We start from the raw sequence: 22,969 nt of genomic DNA on the forward strand, positions 1-22,969 counted from the left end.
TTTCTATGTAAACCCAGCATATCAATTTTTACATGAAAAAACAGTTATATCCTCATATGAAATGACAGTAATAGTCACGGCCGGTAAATAAAGATAATAACAAAATAAACCATAAAGTCAGAAACTCTTTTTTGGATTTGTACCCAGCAGTTCACTGTGTTCACATTGTTATTTTGTTTCTTTTAGCAAAACCTTAAGAGTGGTTCTAGTCAGACCTCCAAATTTGCTATTTAGACCTCCATTAATTTTTGTGAAAATTTATTTCCTGTTCTACCCCTCTATTAAGAAAAAGAAATGGATTAAATACTTGTTACTCCTCGTACTTTTCCCTGAAAAACAGTTTAGTCCCTCGCCTTTTAAATTAAACTGGATAGTCCTTATTCTTTGCAAATCTCACACAACAGGTCCAAAATAATCCAAAATGACTATTATGCCCCTCATTTCCTATTTTTATTATTATTTTATTTTTTTTCTCTATTTTTTTAATTTTTCTCCCTTTTTTTTTATTATATTTTCTCTCTCCCTCCTTCTCTCTCTCCCCTGACCTCTCGCTCCCTCTCTCTTCAGCACTAGCAGCGCTAGCAGTGGCTGATCCCACATTATCTCCCTCACCTCCTCCACCTACGGCCTCCTCACTATCGACCCGCCACCGTCACCATCGCCCTCCCCTGGCCTGAGCCTCGTGGCCAGCGATCTCTCTCTCCAAATCCCCAAATTTGAAATACTCAAAACCTCCTCTCCCTGCTTCTGCAAAATCAAGCTCACCAACTCCCCCCACCAGTTCTTCGTCGTCCCTCTCATCGTCGACCACGACGCCGCCCGCTCCCACTCCCACTCCCACTCCCTCAACGCCTGCTTCAACCTCACCAAACCCAAAATCGAAACCCTAGCCTCTCCATCTTGTTCTTCTTCAGTTCTTCTGTTCTTCGACTTCTTCCCTTCTTCGTTCTTCCCCCATTCAATAATCCAAAAAAATTGAGAACCCTCATTTAATCTAAAATACCAAATCGGCCAATCCCCGCAAACCCTCATTCAATCATCTCATTCATCTGAAATCCCAGCAAACCATAAACCTTCTATCTTCACTTCTTCCCCAATTCGAAAAGACGAAAACCCAGAAAACCATCCAACTAGTTCATCTCAAATACGAAATCAGCAAATCCCAAACCTCGCTCCTCATTCAATCTTCTGAAATCCCAAATCCCAAACCTCAATCCTCATTCAACTTCTGAAATCCCAAATCCCAAACCTCCTATCAGCGCTCTACTGATAATGTTCTTGAGCTTTTCTGGGCTCCGAAGCCGACATAGCTTCCTGGGTCTTAGCATTCGGGGTGGCGGTGTTGTCGGGGTGGCGGATCCATCTTGGCGCTCTACAACGAGTACGATCTCTCCGGCATCGAAATCGTCGAGGAGGAGCTCGGCTGGGTCAGAGAGACCGGCGACAAGTTGCGCGGCGAGGCCATGAAGGCGTTGGAGCTAGGGATGGAGGGGTTGAATCATGGGGAGGTGGCCATCAGGTTGCAGAGGGAAGAAGAGAGAGGGAGCGAGAGGTCAGGGGAGAGAGAGAAGGAGGGAGAGAGAAAATATAAAAAAAAAATGGGGAGAAAAATTAAAAAAATAGAGAAAAAAATAAAATAATAATAAAAATAGGAAATGAGGGGCATAATAGTCATTTCGGATTATTTTGAACCTGTTGTATGAGATTTGCAAAGAATAAGGACTATCCAGTTTAATTTAAAAGGCGAGGGACTAAACTGTTTTTCAGGGCAAAGTACGAGGAGTAACAAGTATTTAATCCAAAAGAAATGATACAACTGTTAGCAGCACAGCGGAGGAGACCTCCATTTCTAAACCTTTACTTTTGCTTCACCCATGCTGATGCCAAATATTTAGGCCACGAGACCTGAAAGAACAACAAAAGCCAGCAACGTATTGAAGTACCCAAATTTTATTTCAGCATCAAAGCAACCAAAAAAGACATCAAAAGATTCAACACTACAAAACCCAGTAGATAAATAACTCAATAAGAAACACCAGGACCTAATTGGTGCCCAAAGCGCAAGACGTCAAAGAAAACTTCAACTCATTTCAAGGCTAGAGAACTAAGGTTGCCGAATAAAAATAAAAAATAAAAAAAAAGCCCCTCAACGCTTCTCATATCAAGTGCACACCCACTCCCACACTACTCTTGATAACGATATCTTTTGTTTTTCGATTAAAGCATGAATTCTTGCCATATTCAAACTGTACTTACATCATGGGATTTGCAAATTTTAAGATGTAATGAGTTCAAAATTACTTGATCAATCGAGTTTGCCCAGAGCGTAATGACGTCAAAGAAAACTTCCACCCTTCTTCTTGTTTTGTAATTATACTTTTGTATATGGAAGAAACAATCATCCCAACACATCATGGTGGTTTGCTCTGGAAGTACAGATTTTTTCTTCTTCTTTTATTTCTGGCAAGCCCTTTAATTTGGATCTCAGCCCAACCATTTTTCATGTTTTCCTTCCATACGAACATCAGCCCAGCCAATTACTTGAGCTGCTGGGGTCATAATTCAATCTCAGAGATGAGAACAAGTTTCAATGTTTATGGAAGCTACGCATTGCTGGTTATTTAGAGCTTACGTTGAACAAGAATAAAGCTTGCTGATGAATCTTTTTGGCTTGTAGTTAAGGCCATGTTTGTTTCCCGGAAAGTGGGCATTGGGAAAGGAAACACTTTCCTTTCCTGCGTTTGGGACAGCCAAGGAAGGGAAACACTTTCCCAAAGGAAAGGAAAAAGTGAGGGAAATTGGTTCCCTTCCCCCCCCCCCCCCTCCGGAAACACTTTCCCAAAGGAAAGGAAATTGATTCATTTCCTTTCCACCAACCAAACATGGCCTAAGTGGAAAGAGATTTTCTGATGATGTCTGCAATAAAGTTTTACAAAAATTAAGGAAGGTCTAGATAGTAAATTGGGAGGTCTAAATAGAACCACCCAAACCTTAAACCCAAATTTCACTTTCCTTTATAATTGCTTCAAGGGTTTAATACACATGATATCGACAAAGTTGTGACTACAATTATGATTTTGGAGGCGTCAAATAAGGTTTGTTCATTTTGTTTATCATAGAACCGGAATCAAAAAAACATGCTGCAGTTTATTGCACTTCGATCGGTCAATAAACACCGAAAATAATTAGAATATTCGGTAGTTTACCACCGAATGAAATATGTACATTCGGCAGTCAACCACCGAAAATTGCTATACTATTCGGATGACAACCACCGAATTTTACTGCTCTGTTCGGGCCATAAACACCGAATATTGGTAGAATTTCGGCAGACAACCACCGAATGTTACTACTTGTCGAATTCTTTTACTATTTTCAATTCCTTTTATCTGAAACTCACATCGAGTCGGTCCTCTTTAATGAAGCTCCAGACAAGTTCCTCAGTTGGGGAACGAACTTGGCGCAACGCTCATTGATGTGGAACGCATCATAAGTAACTCAACCAAGGGAGATAATTAGGGTTTTGGTGGGTGTGGATTTTGCTGGGTGTGAGTTTTGGGCGTGGGATTTGCTGGGTTTAATTAATAATAAGGGTAGTATTGGAAAAATTACAGGGTGTAATTAGAAATTCTATCATTTTGTTGGGTGTAAAAAACTTGTTGGGTCTACATAAAAATTTGCTGGGTATATTTAGAAAGACCCTTTAGAAAATAAACAGTTTTGATTGTAACATCACTAACATCAAATTTCCTTCGCGCACCCCATCTTGTTCCATGGAGGCTCCGTGTTGCTTGGGATAATTGTTTGTACCGTATCTCGCAAATGCAATTTAAATCTTCTCATATTTTCAGAGAGGGAAATCAGGTGGCAGATGCGCTTGCTAATGTTGGTTTGTCATCGTCAGGCTTGGTTTGGTGGAATGAGGCTCCTCCTTTTCTTCTGGATCTTTGTCGACGAGACTCACTTGGTCTTCCCAATTTTCGGTTTATTTGAGTTGTAGTTTTCTTATCGCTTTTAATATGTTAGACTAGAGGTTAGCACCTCTTTAGTTTTTCTGTTTTTTGGCTAGGGGTATGGGTGTTGTCCTCCCTTCTTCTGTTTGTAACATCCAGCTCTTTTAATAAATCAGGTTGGGAGGCTCTGCTCTCTCCAATCATATGTTAGCCAAAAAAAAAACATCACTAACATCATACTATTGATGGAAAAGAGTAGAAGAATATGTATAATTAATCGCTTCTAAATTGATTCGGATCTAGGCCGGTACTATCTTTGCCTTTTGCCTTAAAAGGTATCTCCACTTAAGTTTGTATTTCCCACTCAATTAAATAGTAGGTGAGGGTATAATAGATATTTTCGCGTGAAAAGAATGACACGTCAGCAATTTAACGGATAATTTGGACGGAGGTTGACGGCAGGGACTAATTGGGAGGAAATTGAGAGTTCGAGGAGTGTTTAGGTGAAATTCGAACATCAGAGATTGAAACGACGAAACCCTATAAGTATAGGGAGTAAGCAGTAATTTTCTCAAAAAAAAAAAACATTACTAACATCATACTATTGATGGAAAAGAGTGAAGAATATGTATAATTAATCGCTTCAAAATTGATTTGGATCTAGGTACTATCTTTGCCTTTTGCCTTAAAAGGTATCTCCACTTAAGTTTGTCTTTCCCACTCAATTAAGTTCGTACTATCATGTCTTGACCTAGCAGAGCTCTGCTAGGGTTGGGAGAGCGCCGCCCTCGGGTTTGGCCTCTCTGCACCTCTCTCCGTCCTGTATGGAGTGCATCTATGGCGTCTTCTCTGGGGACTCCTCAATCAAGACAGGCTATCACCTTGTCGTCTCTGTCGCAGTTTTCGTCTGTGCCATTATTTCTGGTAGGTCTAAAGGCATGTGTTCTACCGGATCTTCTACATTCTGATGGTGGTGGCTCGATTAGGCCAAGGAGGGTGAGGCTTAAAGATCAAGGTTCGCTGCTGGAGGGTGAGGCAGTTTCGATTCGATCATGCGGCCGGGATCGGACTGTGCGATCAGGGGTCAATCTCGTTTTGGGTCTTCTCTCTGGCAGCACCTTCATCGAGGACGTTTTCTGGTTTCTCGACGTCCTGTGGTTGTCTGGTGGCAATTGGTTCATCTGTTTGGGTGGTCTGACTTCCGCGGCGTCGGCGCCGGTTTTGTTGGACGGATTGGTTCACAGTCTCGTTGCCCACAGATTGACGGCACGGTGGATGACGGCGTCCTTTCTTTACGTGGGTCATTTGGTGGTATGAAGCTCAGGAGATTTCTGGTGCCATGGTGCAGGGAGACCAGCGGCGTGGTGGCAGGATCTCAAGCAGTTTGGTGCGGCGGCAGGATCTGGCGTTGCCGATCTGGAAGGGTTGCCGGATGTCGGGCTGAAGCCAGCTTGGGTGCCCAGATCAGATCCTTGGGTGCCCCGATCAGATTATGTTGAGCCTTGGCCTTTGTCAAGTTTGACCCGTCAGACTTGATCTTGGATTCAGGCCGGATTTGGATCCGCATTTGGGACCCAGGTCGTATTCTATTTCGGATCTTGGATCCGAAACAGCTGCTCATATTATTCTGGTATTGGTTCTGGTTCTTAAGAGTTCGTCTGCCTAAATCCGAGGTTCGGACACCCTTGGTCGCTTTCGATATCTTGGTGAGCGAATCGCCTCTCCTAGGTGGTCATATCATCGGTTACAGTTACAGCTACTCTTCTACTTACACTGCTTCAGTGACATATGCAGTGCAGCAATGCCTTACGGCATCAAGTCACATGGTTACCTGGTTCCCTTTTATTCTTGATGCGATTGTGCATCTAATTATGCTTTATTGTTTTTTCTTCATTACAGATGCGTTTGTGCATCTCGTTATGTTTTATTGCTTTCTTTTGATGTTTTCTGCATCACTCCATGTAATCCTCAATTTTCACTTAATATAGTTTGTCGTCTTCCTTTCAAAAAAAAAAAAAAAAAAAGTTCGTACTATCAAATGTTAATCTTAGTGCAAATAAGCCATAAGGACAATCGTAATCACTTCTTCGAATATTTTCAAAACAAATCTTCATCTCACAAGAATGAATTCATTCATGTGCATTATTGTTGGATTAATATCTCATTTCTTATGCGTGCAAGACTTCTACCCTTCTCGATTTTGGACACTAACTATGACCAATGTTTCTTGAATTACGGTTAGATGTTTCGCCAAAACTAACGAGAGATCTATGTCATAATTTGCAAGAAACCCAAAATATCACCTTTCGGAGATTAGAGGTGCAGTACAAAAATGTCTCCAAACTTTTGAAAAGGAAAAAGAGAACATTGTTTCCTTTCACAAATTTGATGAACACTTGCCTTTCCTTGTTTCCCAATAATTTTGCAACATCTACGCTTTAGCTAGATATGCTAGTGCCACATTTGTATCTAAACTTATCTTATCGGAGAAAGCCGAGAACCACAAGTTACAAGACTCATAGAGCACTCAATAAAACTGCCTCATGTGGCCTTTGTTGGAGTTCATGCACTCTAGAGTCCTAAACAGCTTACTTTGCATTCTCTCTATGCTTTAGGTTCTAGTGCCCTTCATAAAGTGGCAAAAAAAACAAGTGGGAGTCGCTTTTCTTGACTTGAAACCCACATGCAAGCCCTTTTGAGTTTTGGGACAACTCCATCTCCGATATGGTTTTCGATAGGGTTGGAATTGGGTTGTCAAATTTATACCCTAAATAATTAAAAAGTCTTCACTATTTAGGAAAGTACAATATGTCTACGATTTAGTCATACTCGAATGGACATCGTGGGGTAGTTTTCATTATTTTTTTTTTTTTTTCTTCTTCTAGGGAGCAAAATTGTCTATGCTGCTAGAAGCCTAAAAAGTCTAGAATAATTTTTTTATTTTTTATATTTTTTAGAAAGGTCTAGAATAATTAAGACCAGAAAATGCTGAATCTATTCAAGCTCTTGGGTCAAATCATGAGAGGGTTTCCATAAACTTCACTTTCAGAAACTTCTTAATGGTCCAAGAAGTTAAAGACACCTAAATCCTTTCAAAAGTTGAATTACTCATTTGACATAGATGATTTGCAAGTATATATAGTTTATTATTAAAATAATTGGGTGATCAAAGATCCGAACTTAGTTCACTATTCTAAACTCAATTCGGCTGATCGACATGAATGTCTATAAACTCTAATTCTTAGCAACTTAATTAACTTTTCTATTGTAGTTCGATATCAAGTTCATAATTGTATCATCATTTATTTGTTCCTTTAGTCAAATTACTCGCCCAACATTTGTAGTCCCTCAAGTATTTGCACTGAGGGAGCGATGTATTTAATAGTTGGATTTGACACTAACGGTTGAAATCAACCATTTACTAGCCATCTCCTCAAAAAAATAAAGAAAACCATTTAATAGCAATTGCTTTCATTATCCACCGATTTAATTATTTGTTCATAAGGTAAACCTAAATATAATTTAGAACCTTCTCCCGTTCTTTGGTCAATGAAGCTTCTTCCATGTGTTGAGAAAAACACAGCTACTTTATTTACACGGTTTTGACTCTTGCACCTGGGAATTGGCCAGGTTAGTAAAACCAAATACTACACTTGTGACATTACTCATAATTTATTCAAAATTTTGTAATTTTAATATTTACCCAAGAAAACAAAACACCCCATTAGACTAATTTAATTCTAATTTTTATTGTTAATATCTTGACATGCACTTCGTTTATATAAAATAGTAAACAGACGTAGAGATTTTCTAATAAATAAAAGAAACATCGAGTGTAATGAAAAGTTTCAAATATTCGATAATTCTAAATTGAGAAGAGATTCAGAACACCGACGTGTACTTGCACAAATAGTAAACAGATGGCTGGATAACATCATGTACACATTTTGACTACTGAAAAAAAATTAACTACAAATATCAAGAATTAAGATCACCTAATAGGTGCTGAATCATTTACACTGCCGGTGCATAAAAGCCGATGCATAGAAGAATTTGGTTTGAAATTTAGAGTGTAGTATACTTTATATATAAGATTTACAAGATTTTATACTGCCCTAAATTTGATTTGTGTGGGCCCACCTCATGATAACTCCGTTGATCCAAATGCTCCAAACTATAAATGTCTCCACCGTCTACTCTTACACATGGTGTGTATTCTCACTTCTCAGAAACCCAGCTCCATATTCTTCCTTTCGGTGACCTGAACAGATTTTTTTCACTTGGGCTTCTCTTCTTCTTCTTCTTCTTCTTCTTCTTCTTCTTCTTCTTCACTGTTATCCAGCTTTCAACCATGAACATGAACAATGGGTATAGAGAACCAGACAACTCGTTTTGCTATTTCCACCCAAAAGAGGTGGTTGTGGGGGTCTGTGCCCTGTGCTTGACTGAGAGGCTTCTCGAATTGGCTGCCAGAAAAGGCCGCCATAGAAGCACCCAAAGCTTCAGTCACAGACCCATTACTCTTCCAAAGATCTTTGCTTTCAGCTCTTTCCTCAATCGGAAGCCAGATTACTTGGATCAAGAAGCTTCCACCAGCCAAGAAGGTAACTTTTTTTTTCATCTGGGTGGTGGTAAAGTTGTGATCTTTATGCTTAATTTGCGGAGTTTAGTGAACAGGGAATGCTCTGTGATATGGATTCAGGATTTTTATGTGCGAGTGTGTTGTTTGTATGATTAAATTGCTTTATTGGGTAATAATGACAAAATTATGGTCAAAGTATAGGCTAATGTAGAATTATATAATGCCAGATTGAAGACAAAGGCTTCAATTTTCTTAATTACAGTGGTAATTCAACACCCATTTGAAGATGTAAAAGTAAAACCAGTTGTAGAAATTGGGATTTCAGGGACATGCATACTTGAACTTGAAGCAATTATTTTTCTGGGTCCATGAAATAGTCTAATCATTCATGCTTTACTATAGGGATATTGGTAAAAATAGCCAGTAAATTCTGAATAAAATCACCAAAAAGTAAAACCATGAAGCAGTCTAGTTTGACGAATTCCCAAAAAAGCTGCATCCTTTTGTGCCAAGCTTTGTGACTTTGTTGTCTTCAAAAGTGAATTCCTGCGACTTTATTTGATTTTGTGCAATTACATTTGTTTCACTTCAAAATAAGCAAAAAAGGGCACTAAACTCCTTCAATACTATGCTATTATTAAAAAATGCCCTCTTTAGACAAATCTCAAAGGTTCAACATTCTTCGATTATTTTTAGCAGCTTAGTTTGATTATTTAATATATTAAAGAGCAACAGATAGTATGATCATTAGTTCATTACAGATTACCTTATTTTTTTAGTTGTAACTTCCAATGCTTTTCTCTTTTCTCACTTTGCGTAGACTCTACCCTTGCTCTTTCCATACCAACTATCTATGAGTAATTATGAAAGTTCACTTGACTAATATATTCTGTTAGCATTCACATAGCTCAAGTGGTATGAGCAGTTGAGCTATCATTAGCCCATATTAAAGCAAACTAAAGATATTAACCAAATGAACCCAAAAAAAAGATATTAACCAAATCCTAGAAGTCACTGTTTATTCATTGAATTATATGCATTTGTTTTTATTTGATCATGCAAAGTCAGGCAAATGAGAATCTATGAGGGGCATATTGGGTCTTTTCTGGAGTTCATTTTGATGGTCTAACTCACCAATTAATCCTGTTCTGAGCATATGTATGAATAACTGTATATAGAAGTATCATCAGTAAAGAATGTGCATGTCCCTGAATTTCTTGAATTAATCGCAAACTCACAATGCAAATGTGTTTTGCAGATTCATTCATATCAATCAAGTTTGAAGAGAATGGAGTTGCCTCGTGGGAGAAGAACAAGGTATCCAAAGTCTCTTTAGACCATTGCAACATGCCCTGGAATCACAACTTTAGCAAAGACTCCAAGGATGCCAAAGAGACCAAGAGTGTGATAGAGCATGGGAAAGCTCATACACCACTTAGGTGGCGGAAGCGGATCGGACATCTCTTCCAGCTCAATAGATGGAAGAGATCCAACAAGGGCAGTGTGTGCCATGTGAGCAACAAGGTAGAAGGAGTCAAGGTAAGGAAGGGCTGGATAAGAAGTCTGACAAAGAGGAGAGGGTCCATGGAATAAAGGAGCTCGTACAGAAAGTGACACAAGTCTCTCCTCCACCATACTCATATGTGGGTAGAAGCTCACTAAAGCCATATAATTGAGGGAGGTAGAGTCAAATTCTTTACTTTATCATTCCTTAAAAATGTGCTTTGTTTGCTTTCAACTCTTTGAGCTTCTTCTTTTCCTTTTGTTTCCTCCATTTCTTTAAACAGTACAGGCTGTAAAAGGGTTGTTGAAATATGCTTTGGTTTCACATTTTTATGAAATATAAAGATTACTTTGTAAGTGTTTGTTTTCCTCTCCCATACCAAACATTGTAAAGCTAGACCCATGTTAGGTTCACAAAGTGGGAAACAATGGAGCAAAGGCCCCATTCTTGTTGTTCTGGAACTTGTCTATTATCTTGTTCCCTTCTCCCTCCCATTAAGAAGCTCAAAATGGAATTGTAAGTCACCATTACATGTTATTAATGTCTTAACATGTGCTTAATGATGGATTAAGAATGTTGTTAATGACGTCTCATTTATGTTATTCTCACCCCATGTGCAAGTCATCATCCATGTGATGGTACCTGGCAATTGTGATTAGGTCAAATTTGTTTACTCGTCTCCTTCATTGCCGCAATTTGCCCCAAGTTCTGGCTTGCTCAAACCATCGGAGGACCATTGATCTTTTCTTAGAGTATGGACCACGGGGTAGCCTTTTGAAAAGTTTCTTATTTGGTGGATGAAAATGACAAGACTTAAATTTTCACCCAACTTCATCAATTAGTAGAGGTATAAAATGAGTCAGCTGATTGATATGACACAGACATAATACGGTTTAGAATGAATCTGATACAATAAGACACAATCTACACTTTGTCATACTAGGCACGATATGATATGTCTAAACAAATTGTTCTTAACATGGGCATAAACTAGGGTGGACATGATTATTAGTGTGTCCAATCTGACTCCATTACTGTTTTTATGTGAATGAAAATTCCTCACACCTAGGATAGCATTAGCTTAGAAGCTTCATCAAGGTTTAATAATCTGCTGCAAATTGAACTCTACCTCTTCTGAAAAATGGTCCAATCCCAAGACATAACTGTTTAAGTATATTGGTATTGAGAGATTGATGAGAGAAGTGTATTTCATTATAGAGAATAGGAGCCCTATATATAGGGATTACAAGGTGCATAATCTAAGAGTACAAGGATTCCTTATCTAACTTGGAGTAGGAAACCTCTCCTATTACAACTATAGAACTTATCCTAGTTTGACTAGGCACACTAAGTGTCAATATCCTTCAACACTCCCCCTTGTGCCGCTCAAACTTGGTGGTGACGCTTCATCCGTTGCCTCGTTAAAAACCTTGTTCAAGTGAAAAACCCTGTGGAATAAAAATGAACTCGAGGAGGAGAAAAGAGTGCAACACGTCCTTGATCCTTCGAGACTGAGTAACTCCCCCTGATGTCGAAATCTCCCCCTGATTGCTACAATCATGGGAGTTCGGATAACCTTCTTAATCCGATACTCTTCACATGTTTCTCGAAGGTGAATTTAGGTAACGACTTAGTGAATAAGTCCGCTACATTATCCTCTGATCGGATTTGATCACTTCAATCTTTAGAAGTGATTGTTGTTGCTGATTATAAAAGAACTTAGGCGATATATGCTTGGTGTTGTCGCCCTTGATGAAACCTAACTTCATTTGTTCAATACAAGCTGCATTATCCTCATAAATGCATGTAGGTTCATCTGTGGTAGACTTCAAACCACAACTTCCTTGAATGTGTCGAATTACAGACCTTATCCATACACATTCACGTACAGCTTCATGTAGAGCAATAATCTCTGCATGATTTGAGGAAGTAGCAACAAGGGTCTGTTTCGTAGACCTCCAAGATATCGCAGTGTTTCCCATGGTAAAGACATAACCTGTTTGGGAGCGACCTTTGTGAGGGTCAGAGAGGTACCCTGCATCAGCAAAAACCCATCAAGACATCATTGTCGTTTTGATGGAGGGAGATAGGAGGACGCCGGCCACCATGAGCGGCAACATGGCCGGCGGCCATTCCATGGACGGGGGCGTTTTGCCTTTTGGGGTCCGATCCCAATTTTCCGTCATTCCTTTTCACTCTGTAGGGATAGAATAGGCCCATATCAATCGTACCTCTTAGGTATCGAAAGATGGTCTTTACACCAATCCAATGGCGGCGTGTTGGCGCAGAGCTGTGTCGAGCTAACAAGTTCACTGCGAATGAGATATCCGGTCTTGTGCATTGAGCTAAGTACAATAATGCGCCTATTGCACTTAAATAGGGCACTTCGGACTCTAAGGGTTCTTCGTCCTCATCCCTTGGACGAAACGGATCTTTTCCGGGCTCAAGACTACGGCCGATCATGGGAGTACTCGCAGGCTTCGCTTTATCTTCATTAAAGCGCCTTAGAATTTTCTGAGTATATGCAGACTGATGGATCAAAATCCCATCACTACGGTGCTCAAGTTCTAAACCGAGACAAAACCGTGTTTTCCCAAGATCTTTCATCTCAAATTCGGATTTCAAGTAATTAGCAGTTTCCTTTAACTCATCTAGAGTTCCAATTAGGTTCATGTCATCGACATAGACTGCTACGATTGCAAATCCGGAACTTGTTCTTTTAATGAACACGCATGGGCATATTTCATTGTTAATATATCCCTTCCCAATCAAGTAGTCACTTAGACGGTTATACCACATCCGTCCAGATTGTTTTAATCCATATAGTGAGCGTTTTAATCTTATTGAAAACGCGCTCCGTGGTTTAGAGCCACTTGATTTGGGTAATTGAAGTCCATCTGGAACCTTCATATATATCTCTGAATCTAGATCCCCATAGAGATATGCTGTAACCACATCCATAAGCTGCATGTCAAGTTTTTCGGAAACTACCAAACTGACAAGGTAGCGGAACGTTATAACGTCCATTACGGGAGAATATGTCTCCTCGTAGTCGATTCCAGGGCGTTGTGAGAAACCTTGCGCCACAAGGCGGGCTTTATATCTTACCACCTCATTTTTCTCATTACGCTTTCTAACAAAGACCCATTTATGGCCAACAGGCTTTACACCTGGGGGTGTCTGCGTTACAGGCCCAAATACCTGTCTCTTTGTTAGTGAATCCAATTCAACCTGGATCGCATCTTTCCATTTAGGCCAATCTGCTCTTCGTTGACATTCTTCAACAGAGTGAGGTTCGATATCATCATATTCTATAATTCCTTTTGCAATATGATATGCAAATGCATCATCAATCGCCATAGAATTTCTATCCATCATCTCATGTACACTAGTGTAATTTATGGAGATCTCTCTATTCTCTGGAGTTGGTTCTGACATTGGAGCGTCCCCCAATGATGTCTCTTGGACATAACCATAATCCGGAATATTCTCATGAGATGGATTATTCACATCGATGATTAATGGATTATTTTGTGCCAAACTCGCTTTTTTTCTTGGGCGAGAATCCATCGAACCTATGGGCCTCCCGCGCTTCCTGGCAGGAGCCGTGGGCCTAGCCATAACGTCACCATCATTGAGAGATGGGACGTTGGCGCCATGCTCATGCATTCTTGAGTTGGCGTCATGTCCTCTACTTTTAGGGACTTCAATCCTTGCAGGCACGTTTGCAGCAGGTATGTGTGATCTCGTCACTTTAGCGATATCAGAAAACGCATCAGGCATCGATTCTGCTATGTTCTGAAGATCGAGAATTCTCCGCACTTCAATTTCGGATTGTGCGGTTCGGGGATCAAGATGAGACAGAGTGGGGGTAGACCACGACAATTCCTGTCGTTCCTGTTGAACATTGATGTTCTTATCTCCCCCTAACGATGGGAAGACTGTCTCATCGAAGTGACAATCCGCAAATCTAGCGGTAAAGAGATCGCCTGTCAAGGGTTCTATGTAGTGGATAATCGTTGGAGAATCATATCCAACATAAATACCTAATCGTCTTTGAGGACCCATTTTGGTGCGCTGTGGTGGCGCAATTGGCACATAAACTGCACACCCAAATATGCGTAAGTGTGAGACATTAGGCTCATACCCAGTCACCATCTGGGACGCAGAAAATGGTTGAGTGGCAGTAGGCCTCAGACGAATAAGCACAGCTGCATGCAATATTGCATAGCCCCAAGCAGAAATAGGGAGATTGGTGCGCATCACCAATGCTCGAGCAACCATTTGTAGTCGTTTAATGGTGGCTTCTGCGAGACCATTTTGGGTATGAACATGAGGAACAGGATGTTCAACATCAATCCCAATGGACATGCAATAATCATCAAAAGTCTTTGATGTAAACTCTCCAGCATTGTCTAATCTTATAGACTTAATAGGATGATCAGGGTGGTGAACCCTTAACTTAATTATTTGTGCTAGGAGTTTAGCAAATGCAGCGTTCCTTGTGGACAATAACATGACATGTGACCAGCGTGTCGATGCATCAACCAATACCATAAAATATCGAAATGGTCCGCATGATGGTTGAATAGGTCCACAAATATCACCTTGGATTCTTTGCAAGAATGGTATATTTTCTTTAGTGTCCTTTGCATAGGATGGTCTCGATCCTAACTTTGCTAAAGAGCAAGCTTTGCAGAACGAATGATGGGCTTTAGAAGCAACCAATGAGGATTTTGGTTGAGCCACAAAATCACAAGTGACTTTAGAAGTAAAAGTTGGAGACAAAGGAGCCTTGGTGGCGTCAATGCCACCCTGAGGCTGTAGGGGGAAGGCGGCGCCGGCCAAGGATGGCCAGATTTGGGGGTGAACGGCGCCGTGAGGCACAGGGGCTCATTCGGTGTCCAAAAACCGAGTTGTACTTCTTTTCGTTCTGAAAAAGGGATGTCCGTGTGAAGTCTTTAATATACGGATCATCATGTCACGACCTGGGTGTCCCAAACGGTCGTGCCAAAGCCTATATGTGTCGGAATCCCATAAATCATCTCTCATGACATGGTTGGATTCAATGACTCGAATAGTGGTTGCATACAACCCACTAGAGCGACACATAAGTTTCTCTAAGACTTGTTTATGTCCGTAGTCATTAGAGGTGATGCAAAGGAACTCTTGTCCATTCTCACAATGTGTTTCCACATCAAAACCATTGGCTCTTATATCTTTGAAGCTTAATAGGGTTCTTCCTGCCCTAGGAGCATAAAGAGCTTCGGTGACATTTAAAGTCGTGCCATTTGGCAACAGAAATTGGGCTGGTCCTCGACCATGGATCAATCGAGATGATCCAGCCATCGTAGTCACGGAAGATCGAGATGGTGTCATCCATAGAAATAGCTGTCTATTTCGAAGGATAGTATGTGTAGTGGCACTATCCACGAGGCATTCTAGCTCTCCAGGAAACATACTGAAAAATAATAAAGTTCGAAATTAAAACATGTCCAAGACATTGAATAAAATAAATCGATACTTTATTAAGAATAGCCAATGATTACATCAAAGTTTCTTGACCAAAATCTAATCCAACTTAAAAATCAAACCGTAGACAAATCGTAGTCACTCAATCCGTTCAGTAATTTCAATTTAGTTGTGACCAGGTAAGGTAATGCGAGATTTTGGTGGAGCGTTGCTCACTTTTAAAACCTTTCTCTCATATCAAACCTTGCCTAGACATCACAAGTACTCTTGAGTACGCCTAGAGGGAAAAAGTTAATACAATAAGTCATTTTATTGATTTAAGGCATAATAGCCATTACATAATTCTTGGAAAAATAAGGGACTATACTAATCAAAATCTGCAGCATCCTTGTGCAATTCCTTGTCAGATTTGAAGTCCGCTATGGTGAGATTGACGTTGGCATCATCACCATCTCCTTCTTCTTCTTCGGCAACATGTGCTTCAGACTCTCTGAAGTCTCTATATGCCTTGTAATGTGCAGCTAATTGTTTGCTTGCATTGCATTGCTTGAACCAATGTTCAATAGATCCACATCTGTGGCATGCATCATTACGATTTCCTCCCTTGAATTGAGATGCATCACGTGCATGAGGACGAGATTGACGTCCTTGTTGGACAATGGCGCCACCTCTATGGCCGGCGGCCTTGTGTCCCCCTCTCCCACGTTTGCCTTTGTTGTTACGTGTTCCCGCGACATTTTGGCGGTTTCCTTCCTTTGTAGGGCGGTTATATGGACCAAAACGGCCGTTGTGTCCCTTAATTTTAGGGTTCCGCTCCTTGCGCCCTCCTTTGGGTGCATTATTATAATTTGCCTCATGAACGCTCTTAGTTCCGATGGGCCTCGAATTATAATTCTTCACGAGGATATTATCATGCTTTTCAGCTACAGACATAATATTAATTAGCTGATGAAACCTCGTGAGCCGTCCAGTATTGAATTCAGTTCGGTATTGCTTTGATAGCAAAATAGCTGAGACGGGGAAGGTGGAGAGAGTTTTCTCAATTAGTTCTTGCTCTGTGACAGGTTGTCCACAGAACCCCAACATGGTTTTGAGGCGAAGAACTTCTGAATTATATTCAGCTACAGATTTGAAGTCAGCAAATCGTAGATTGTTCCATTGAACTTTCAAGTCAGGGAGGAGGGTATCCTTTACATTACCAAAACGCTCCTCAAGCGCAACCCATAATTCTCTAGCATCCTTGATTGCCATATACTCCAATCGGAGTGATTTATCCATGTGGCGTCTCATTAAGATGAGAGCGGTGGCATTATTTGTAGCCGTACGCTCAAATATGAGGTCGGGATTTGGTGCTTGAATTACGGGTAGGATCCCTTTTGAAGTGAGATGATTCTCAACATCCGTGACTCAACTATGATATTCCGAGCCAGTTGAGTCAAGGATAGGAAAGTCAAGTTTTGACATCCTGAAATAAGAAGAAGAAATATATTAGTTTCGGAGTTAAAACTTCCACGACAACTAAATATTTAGATTTCCGAGCTATGCTACCAAGAAATCGATTTCCAAGAAAATTGGATTAGACCGAAACAATGATGTTTATAAGGTCGTTAATCGATGCTTGCGGACGCTCTTAGTCCGAAGTCTTACGAACGCTCTTAGTTCGTTTATAGCGCGAATCCCCACGATTCCGCTTTGAATCGAACCCACGTTCTATGAAAGGTGGGATGAAGAAGAAGGGAGGTTTTTAAGTCCCCGAGAAAAAGAAGAAATATTCAAATTTCAAATTTTAGTAACTTCAAAACTTACTCTTTTGAATACTTACTTTTTGGTTTTGGATCACGCGCGTGTCGATGCAGGCGTGATGGAACGAAGCGAGTCGAGTAAAGGTGTGCAGTGGTGCGCGGCAGCGAGTTGCAGGTGTGCTGCAGGGGTGCAGGGGCTACGGGCGCGAAGTAGGCAGGCCGGTTGCGGGGCAGCAGTCGGTGCGGGCAAGGCAGCAGCGAACGCAGGTGTGCGCGGGGCAGCAGGGGCTGCGGAGGCGTGCGGGGCAGCAGGGGCTGCAGCGGTGGCTAGCACGGGCTAGGAGCTGCGGCAGTTTTGGTGATAGGGATTTCTTTTCGGGTTTTGGCTTTTGCTTTGTGGCTAGAGTCGTGCTTATAACGTGTTTAAGTATATTGGTATTGAGAGATTGATGAGAGAAGTGTATTTCATTATAGAGAATAGGAGCCCTATATATAGGGATTACAAGGTGCATAATCTAAGAGTACAAGGATTCCTTATCTAACTTGGAGTAGGAAACCTCTCCTATTACAACTATAGAACTTATCCTAGTTTGACTAGACACACTAAGTGTCAATATCCTTCAACACCTAGGATAGCATTAGCTTAGAAGCTTCATCAAGGTCTAATAATCTGCTGCAAATTGAACTCTACCTCTTCTGAAAAATGGTCCAATCCCAAGACATAACAATATTATTGCTCGTGAACACTAACTCTTGCAACCGAAATTCACTGATTCGTGAAGTTTCAGATTTGGGGAATACATTTTGCTCATTTGTTTTGCGGAGGAACGTTTGTCCATTTAACTTGGGGCTTAGCACAATTCAGTTGGTTCTAGGTATAATACCACTCTTGTTCCTCATTTTTCCTTTTCCATAATCATATTTTGGTGCTCATATTAATTTTTTTTTTTTGTGGTCAATCCTTATATGGGGTTGGATTTAATGTGAGACTTCTAGTCTTCCATTATTGTTCTCAGCTATAAAAAGAGGTTCAGTTTACATGATATTAATTATACTGCCAAATTCATGTTTCATGTTGCCGAGACTGGCAATATATGAGAGGCTGTAGTTTCTACTATGAAGATAGTAGAGATAAGTTATTCACATATGCATCAAAATTTATTAATCGGAGCTGCTATGAAATTTTACATTCTGTCACTCTCACTGCGCTAACTAATGAATCCCAGTACCTACACTCTTCATCCCTTGTAGATCTCACCACAGATAAAATACAAAACAAAAATAAATGGTATAGCTAACCCAAGAATACACAGTCCATCAATTGGTAAACTTTACATCTGGGTTTCTCATGTATTTGAGCCACATATCACCCATTACTCTTGATGAAATGCTCCATAACAGATCTTGACCTTTCGATGACACACTATGTTTGCCTTTCTTCCCTGCCTTTGCAAATCCATAAGCCACCAGCCACTGCATTGCAGTTAGTCTCTGCTTCTCACTGTCCCATGCATTTCTCCTAACGCCTTTTGACCTCACCCTTAACCCTCCAACATGCAAACTCGCCACTTTGAATCTCTTCTCCTCCTCCTCATTCTTATCCACTGCACCGGTGTTATCAGCTCTTGTTGCATAGATAACTGCAATCATTGGGCCTCCTACAGCCTCATACCGCCTTACCGGATCCCTCAGCTGAACAACCACTGCCAGTGTGATTGTCTCGGTATGACCACCACCTGGTTGTAATAAGTCATCTACACCAACCAAGCTGTGGTCTTTGATCCAGTCCTCGAGCGATATTGAAGAAGCAAGTGGTTGATTTTGAACTTTTCCTCCAGTTGCTGTGGTGCCAATCAATGGCGAAACATCAAATGGGGCTTCTTCCTCTGCCATTTCAGCCTGAATCTTCAAAGCTTCAAGAGCCATGGACTCAATTTTCTGCATTGAGAATGCAAGAATCTCCTCTGCTGTTAACGGGTTTTCATTCACATTCCAAATCCCTGTGGAAATCCTCTCTTTTCTACCGGCACTCATTGCAGTTGCCATGGTTTTCACAGCAGCAATGGTTCGTGCAGCACTCGAGCTTGCACCTTCTTTGTTCCTCCCTTGGATGATTGCGGAAGCAATGCCTTCGAAAGCTATCTGTTCTGCGGTTTTATCCATCAGGTCATCCATGCTCGTCAAAGTTGAAATTTGGGAATTCAATTCATCGAGTCCAATGGCTGCAATCCTTTGGAACAATTCGAAGCCACTCATGGACTGGTCCCATGGCAAAACAAATGGTTTTGATATTTGCATGGCAAGTTTCGGTGTATCTTTCCTTGCTACCACAGTATCCAGAGGATTCATGGCTGCCAAGTAACCTCCATCTCTGGTTTGAACCACACAGCCTAAGCTCTTTCCTAGATCAGGAAGGAATACTGCGGATTCAGCCTCTGTGGAATCCTCAGCTCCTTCAAGCTGTAATGGTGGAATATCACTTTGGGTGAGCTTATACTCATTTATGATATCCTCATCCTCAAGCATTTGAAGGAACTCCTTGGTAACTGTTTCTTCATCTGCCTCCAATATTTGTGATCCAATTTCTTCGTCTTTGGCGACAGTTTTTTCTTTCCCCATCATAGATTCAAGAGCTTTAATCTGCTGAGCAATCGAATCCAGCTCTGTCAATCTTTTCATATGCACTTGGTCTTGCACAATTTCCTTCACAACCTCACTCGATATTGCTGATTTTTCATCAAGGGATATTTCTGATTGTGCTTCCCCATATTCCCCTTCCTTGTCTTGGAATTCAACTCCCTTATCCACTACTTCGAAGTCTGGGAGATCAAGATCCTCTACCTTCAGTGCTTCTGGTTCTTTTGGCTTCTGCGCCGAAGAAGAAGAGGATACTGGAACTGGGTTGGGTTCATCAAGATTCAGCTCATCGATTCCATGAAGATCATGAGCAGATTGTCCTATTTGTGAAGGAGTCCATGCTTCTCTGCTTGATAGCTTTGGACTAGGCACACTAAAAGAAGTCTTCGACTGCTTCCTTGCAAAAGAAGACGAGAATGTCCTGGAAGCTTGACTAGTACTATAGATTCCAACTCCTCCATCTTTCTCCATAATCTGAAACCCCAACTTCAGAACAAGCTCCCCACCTTTTGCCTTCCCTGACAATCTAAAGCTCTTATCCCATTGGCGAATTCGTTTACCTTCATGGCTCTTCTCAATGGACTCCTGAATCAGCTGACTCAAATCCACGGAATTTCTCCCAAAATCAAGCTCCTCAGCATCAACTGCAAACACATATATCCAAAAGGGCCGTGGCTCAAACTTCATCGGCTTCCCCTGGCCAGAACTACAATAGACATGGCACCTAAAGAAAAGGGTCTCTTCGAAATCTGCAGCTCCTTGTGTGACCCTTGATGGCATTGTTTGAACTGCTCCGTCTTTGCTCTCCTTCTTCCTAACACAAATCGAAAGACGAAGGCCATTCATCGAAGCAGGAAGGCCTTGTGCACTGACAACCTCTACCGAAAACAAGCAGCTGATCTTGTGCATTCCAATGTGGGATATAGCACGAATCGGCTTCCAATTCCAAATACCCTTTTTCTCTTTGCTACTTGATCTCTCCTCCACATTGCTCTTCAGCTCCAGCTGATTAATACTACTCGTCCCCTTGCCTCGATCTTTGTGTTCATTTTCGTTTGGACGTGAGCGCCAAGGCGACAAAGACAAACGTCTTCTCAGTGGTTTGGTGCTATTGGCTTTGATCTCCTCAACTTTAGCCGCGGCAGCAATTTCATCTCTTGATGGGATTGCAGGATTCGAGCTTCGCGGAAGAGCAAGGGAGGCAGTTCTTCGAGTGGTAGTGGTGGACGTGTGGGATTGGTAGAGTGACTCACTGAGCGCTTCTAGCTCTTCCAGGAGCTGAGTGTTGGAATTCCTCCTTCCGCCACCTGATGAATTCTCTGCTGCCGCCATTGTTGAAGGGATAGTAGCAAAGCTCAGATTAACTGAAATGGTGCAAGTTGAATTACATGCAGAGGTGAGAAATGGAAGAAGAATGAGATAAGGGTTTGGTAGAAAGGTTGTGAGGTGGAGAAACTGCCATGAATAGGATGAATTGTAGCTTCTAGAGCCAATGAAATTGTATGAAGGATAAGAGGAAAACGTTTGTTTCTGATCTCATTTCTTAACTGGTGAAAGAGACAGGATCGAAACAATAGGCATGGAAGTTGGTCCCAGAGAATTAAATATGGTTTGTTCGGGTTGGTTAGACTGTAAACAGTTTATAACTATGAAGTTTCTCATGAACCTTGTGGCATTGTTTGTTCTATAATTTTACCCAGCACAGAAGGTTGGACTAGCTTCCATCACTGTGAATCATAATGGTAATGGTTTTTGTATGATTTGCAGTGATGGCGAAATGGGGTACAAAACCATTAGTTTTGGTAGAATTTCAAGCGAGGATACCAGCAGCAATATTTCAATCTCAACTAAACAACCTACACGACGTGGTCACTGGCACTCCTTGAAAATTCGTAGCATTTTGTTTCGGGAGTAAACTTCAATCCCAACTTTTACTGTCGATCTGATCATTGTTAGAGGAAGCAACCTTTAGGACGATGCGTTAGTTCGGAAAAAAAAACAAATTGTTTTTAATAAAATCAGCAAGGAGACAATCTTTACATGCAAACAGAAAAAGACCTAGCCGTCTCTGCTAGGGTTTCTCGGTGTAGGCTTCTTCACTGATAAAAATTCCAAATCTCACTTCTCTCCTTTAGACCTCTTCTTTGTTCGATGGCTGACATCCGTTTTGAGGCTGCGGAGGCAGAGTTACAGATGGATTCGAGCCTAGTGGCGTTGGGGGCTGCAAGGGCTGCAGCGTTTCAAGATGGGAACTGGTACATGGTGGGCCGTTTGTTGGCGTCGAAAGCAAGGTTACCCGGCTTCAAGGGTACTATTTCCACGATCTGGAATATCAGATCAGGGCTGACCATTCAGGATGCAGGGGAGCGCTTTGTGTTCCAATTTGAGAATGCAGGTGTGCGCAACCGAATCTTGCGTGGAGGTCCCTGGTTTTATCGGAATACTATGCTGGTGGTGGGAGAATATGATGGCCTCAGTCCGGTGGAGGAGGTGCCCCTAAATCTGTTGGAGGCCTGGGTGGCTGTGAAGGGGCTTCCTTTTGCTCTGAGGAACAAGACGGCGCTGGCCATGGTGGGTGCCTCTTTGGGGATGATGGTTCGAGTGGATCAAAATGCTTTGAAGAGGAAAGAAGAAGAACAGCGCATCAAGGTGGTGTTTGATGTTCGGCGTCGGATCCGGGTCTGGAAGGTGTTTGAGTTCTCACCGGTGGTAAAACCGGAGTTAACCTTCATCTTTGAGAAGGTTAAGGGTTTTTGCCGCGCCTGTGGCCTTTTTGTTCATGATGCCACTGGTTGTGACAAGCTCTTAATCCGCGAGAAGGAGGAAATCCAAGCTGGGCCGACTGCAGTAGCCATGGCCGGGTTATCGTTGACCTCGGGGACAGAGACTGGTTTTTTCTTGAAGGCCAAGTCTCTGAGGTTAAGCAACGCTGATCTGGAGGTTGGGTCGGAGTCTGTTGGACAAGGTGCGGTGGTGGTAGCTGGTGGGAAGGGCGATCATGCACCGTCGACAACTGTCGAGCTCCTGCCTTCCATGTTGTCTGGAATACCTAGGGTTTTGGAACCGGTGATCCACACCA

The 22,969-nt window shown here is 41.6% G+C and overlaps 2 protein-coding genes across 2 annotated transcripts; one reads left to right on the forward strand and one right to left on the reverse strand.

Moving 5' to 3' along the window:
- The first annotated feature begins 8,144 nt into the window (after window positions 1–8,144).
- On the forward strand, window positions 8,145–10,533 carry LOC133740405 (uncharacterized). The gene is made up of 2 exons (XM_062168351.1): window positions 8,145–8,557; window positions 9,794–10,533. The coding sequence occupies exons 1-2, from the start codon at window positions 8,305–8,307 to the stop codon at window positions 10,126–10,128; spliced, it is 588 nt and encodes a 195-aa protein (XP_062024335.1). The 5' UTR covers window positions 8,145–8,304; the 3' UTR covers window positions 10,129–10,533.
- A 7,856-nt stretch (window positions 10,534–18,389) lies between these two features.
- Window positions 18,390–21,386, reverse strand: LOC133736815 (protein PLASTID MOVEMENT IMPAIRED 1). The gene has a single exon (XM_062164411.1). It carries the CDS (start codon window positions 21,220–21,222, stop codon window positions 18,571–18,573), a length of 2,652 nt encoding a protein of 883 aa, XP_062020395.1. The 5' UTR covers window positions 21,223–21,386; the 3' UTR covers window positions 18,390–18,570.
- Between the last annotated feature and the right edge of the window lie 1,583 nt (window positions 21,387–22,969).

The sequence above is a fragment of the Rosa rugosa genome, chromosome 3 (genome assembly GCF_958449725.1).
Source record: "Rosa rugosa chromosome 3, drRosRugo1.1, whole genome shotgun sequence".
Classification (NCBI taxonomy): Eukaryota; Viridiplantae; Streptophyta; class Magnoliopsida; order Rosales; family Rosaceae; genus Rosa; species Rosa rugosa.

What these genes read in the sequence shown, in the direction of transcription:
- LOC133736815 (XM_062164411.1), bottom strand. Translation starts at nt 21,222, where the DNA reads ATGGCGGCAGCAGAGAATTCATCAGGTGGCGGAAGGAGGAATTCCAAC.
- LOC133740405 (XM_062168351.1), top strand. Translation starts at nt 8,305, where the DNA reads ATGAACATGAACAATGGGTATAGAGAACCAGACAACTCGTTTTGCTAT. An exon ending in AGCTTCCACCAGCCAAGAAG is followed by an intron (nt 8,558 to 9,793) that starts GTAACTTTTTTT and finishes TGTGTTTTGCAG; the next exon opens with ATTCATTCATATCAATCAAG.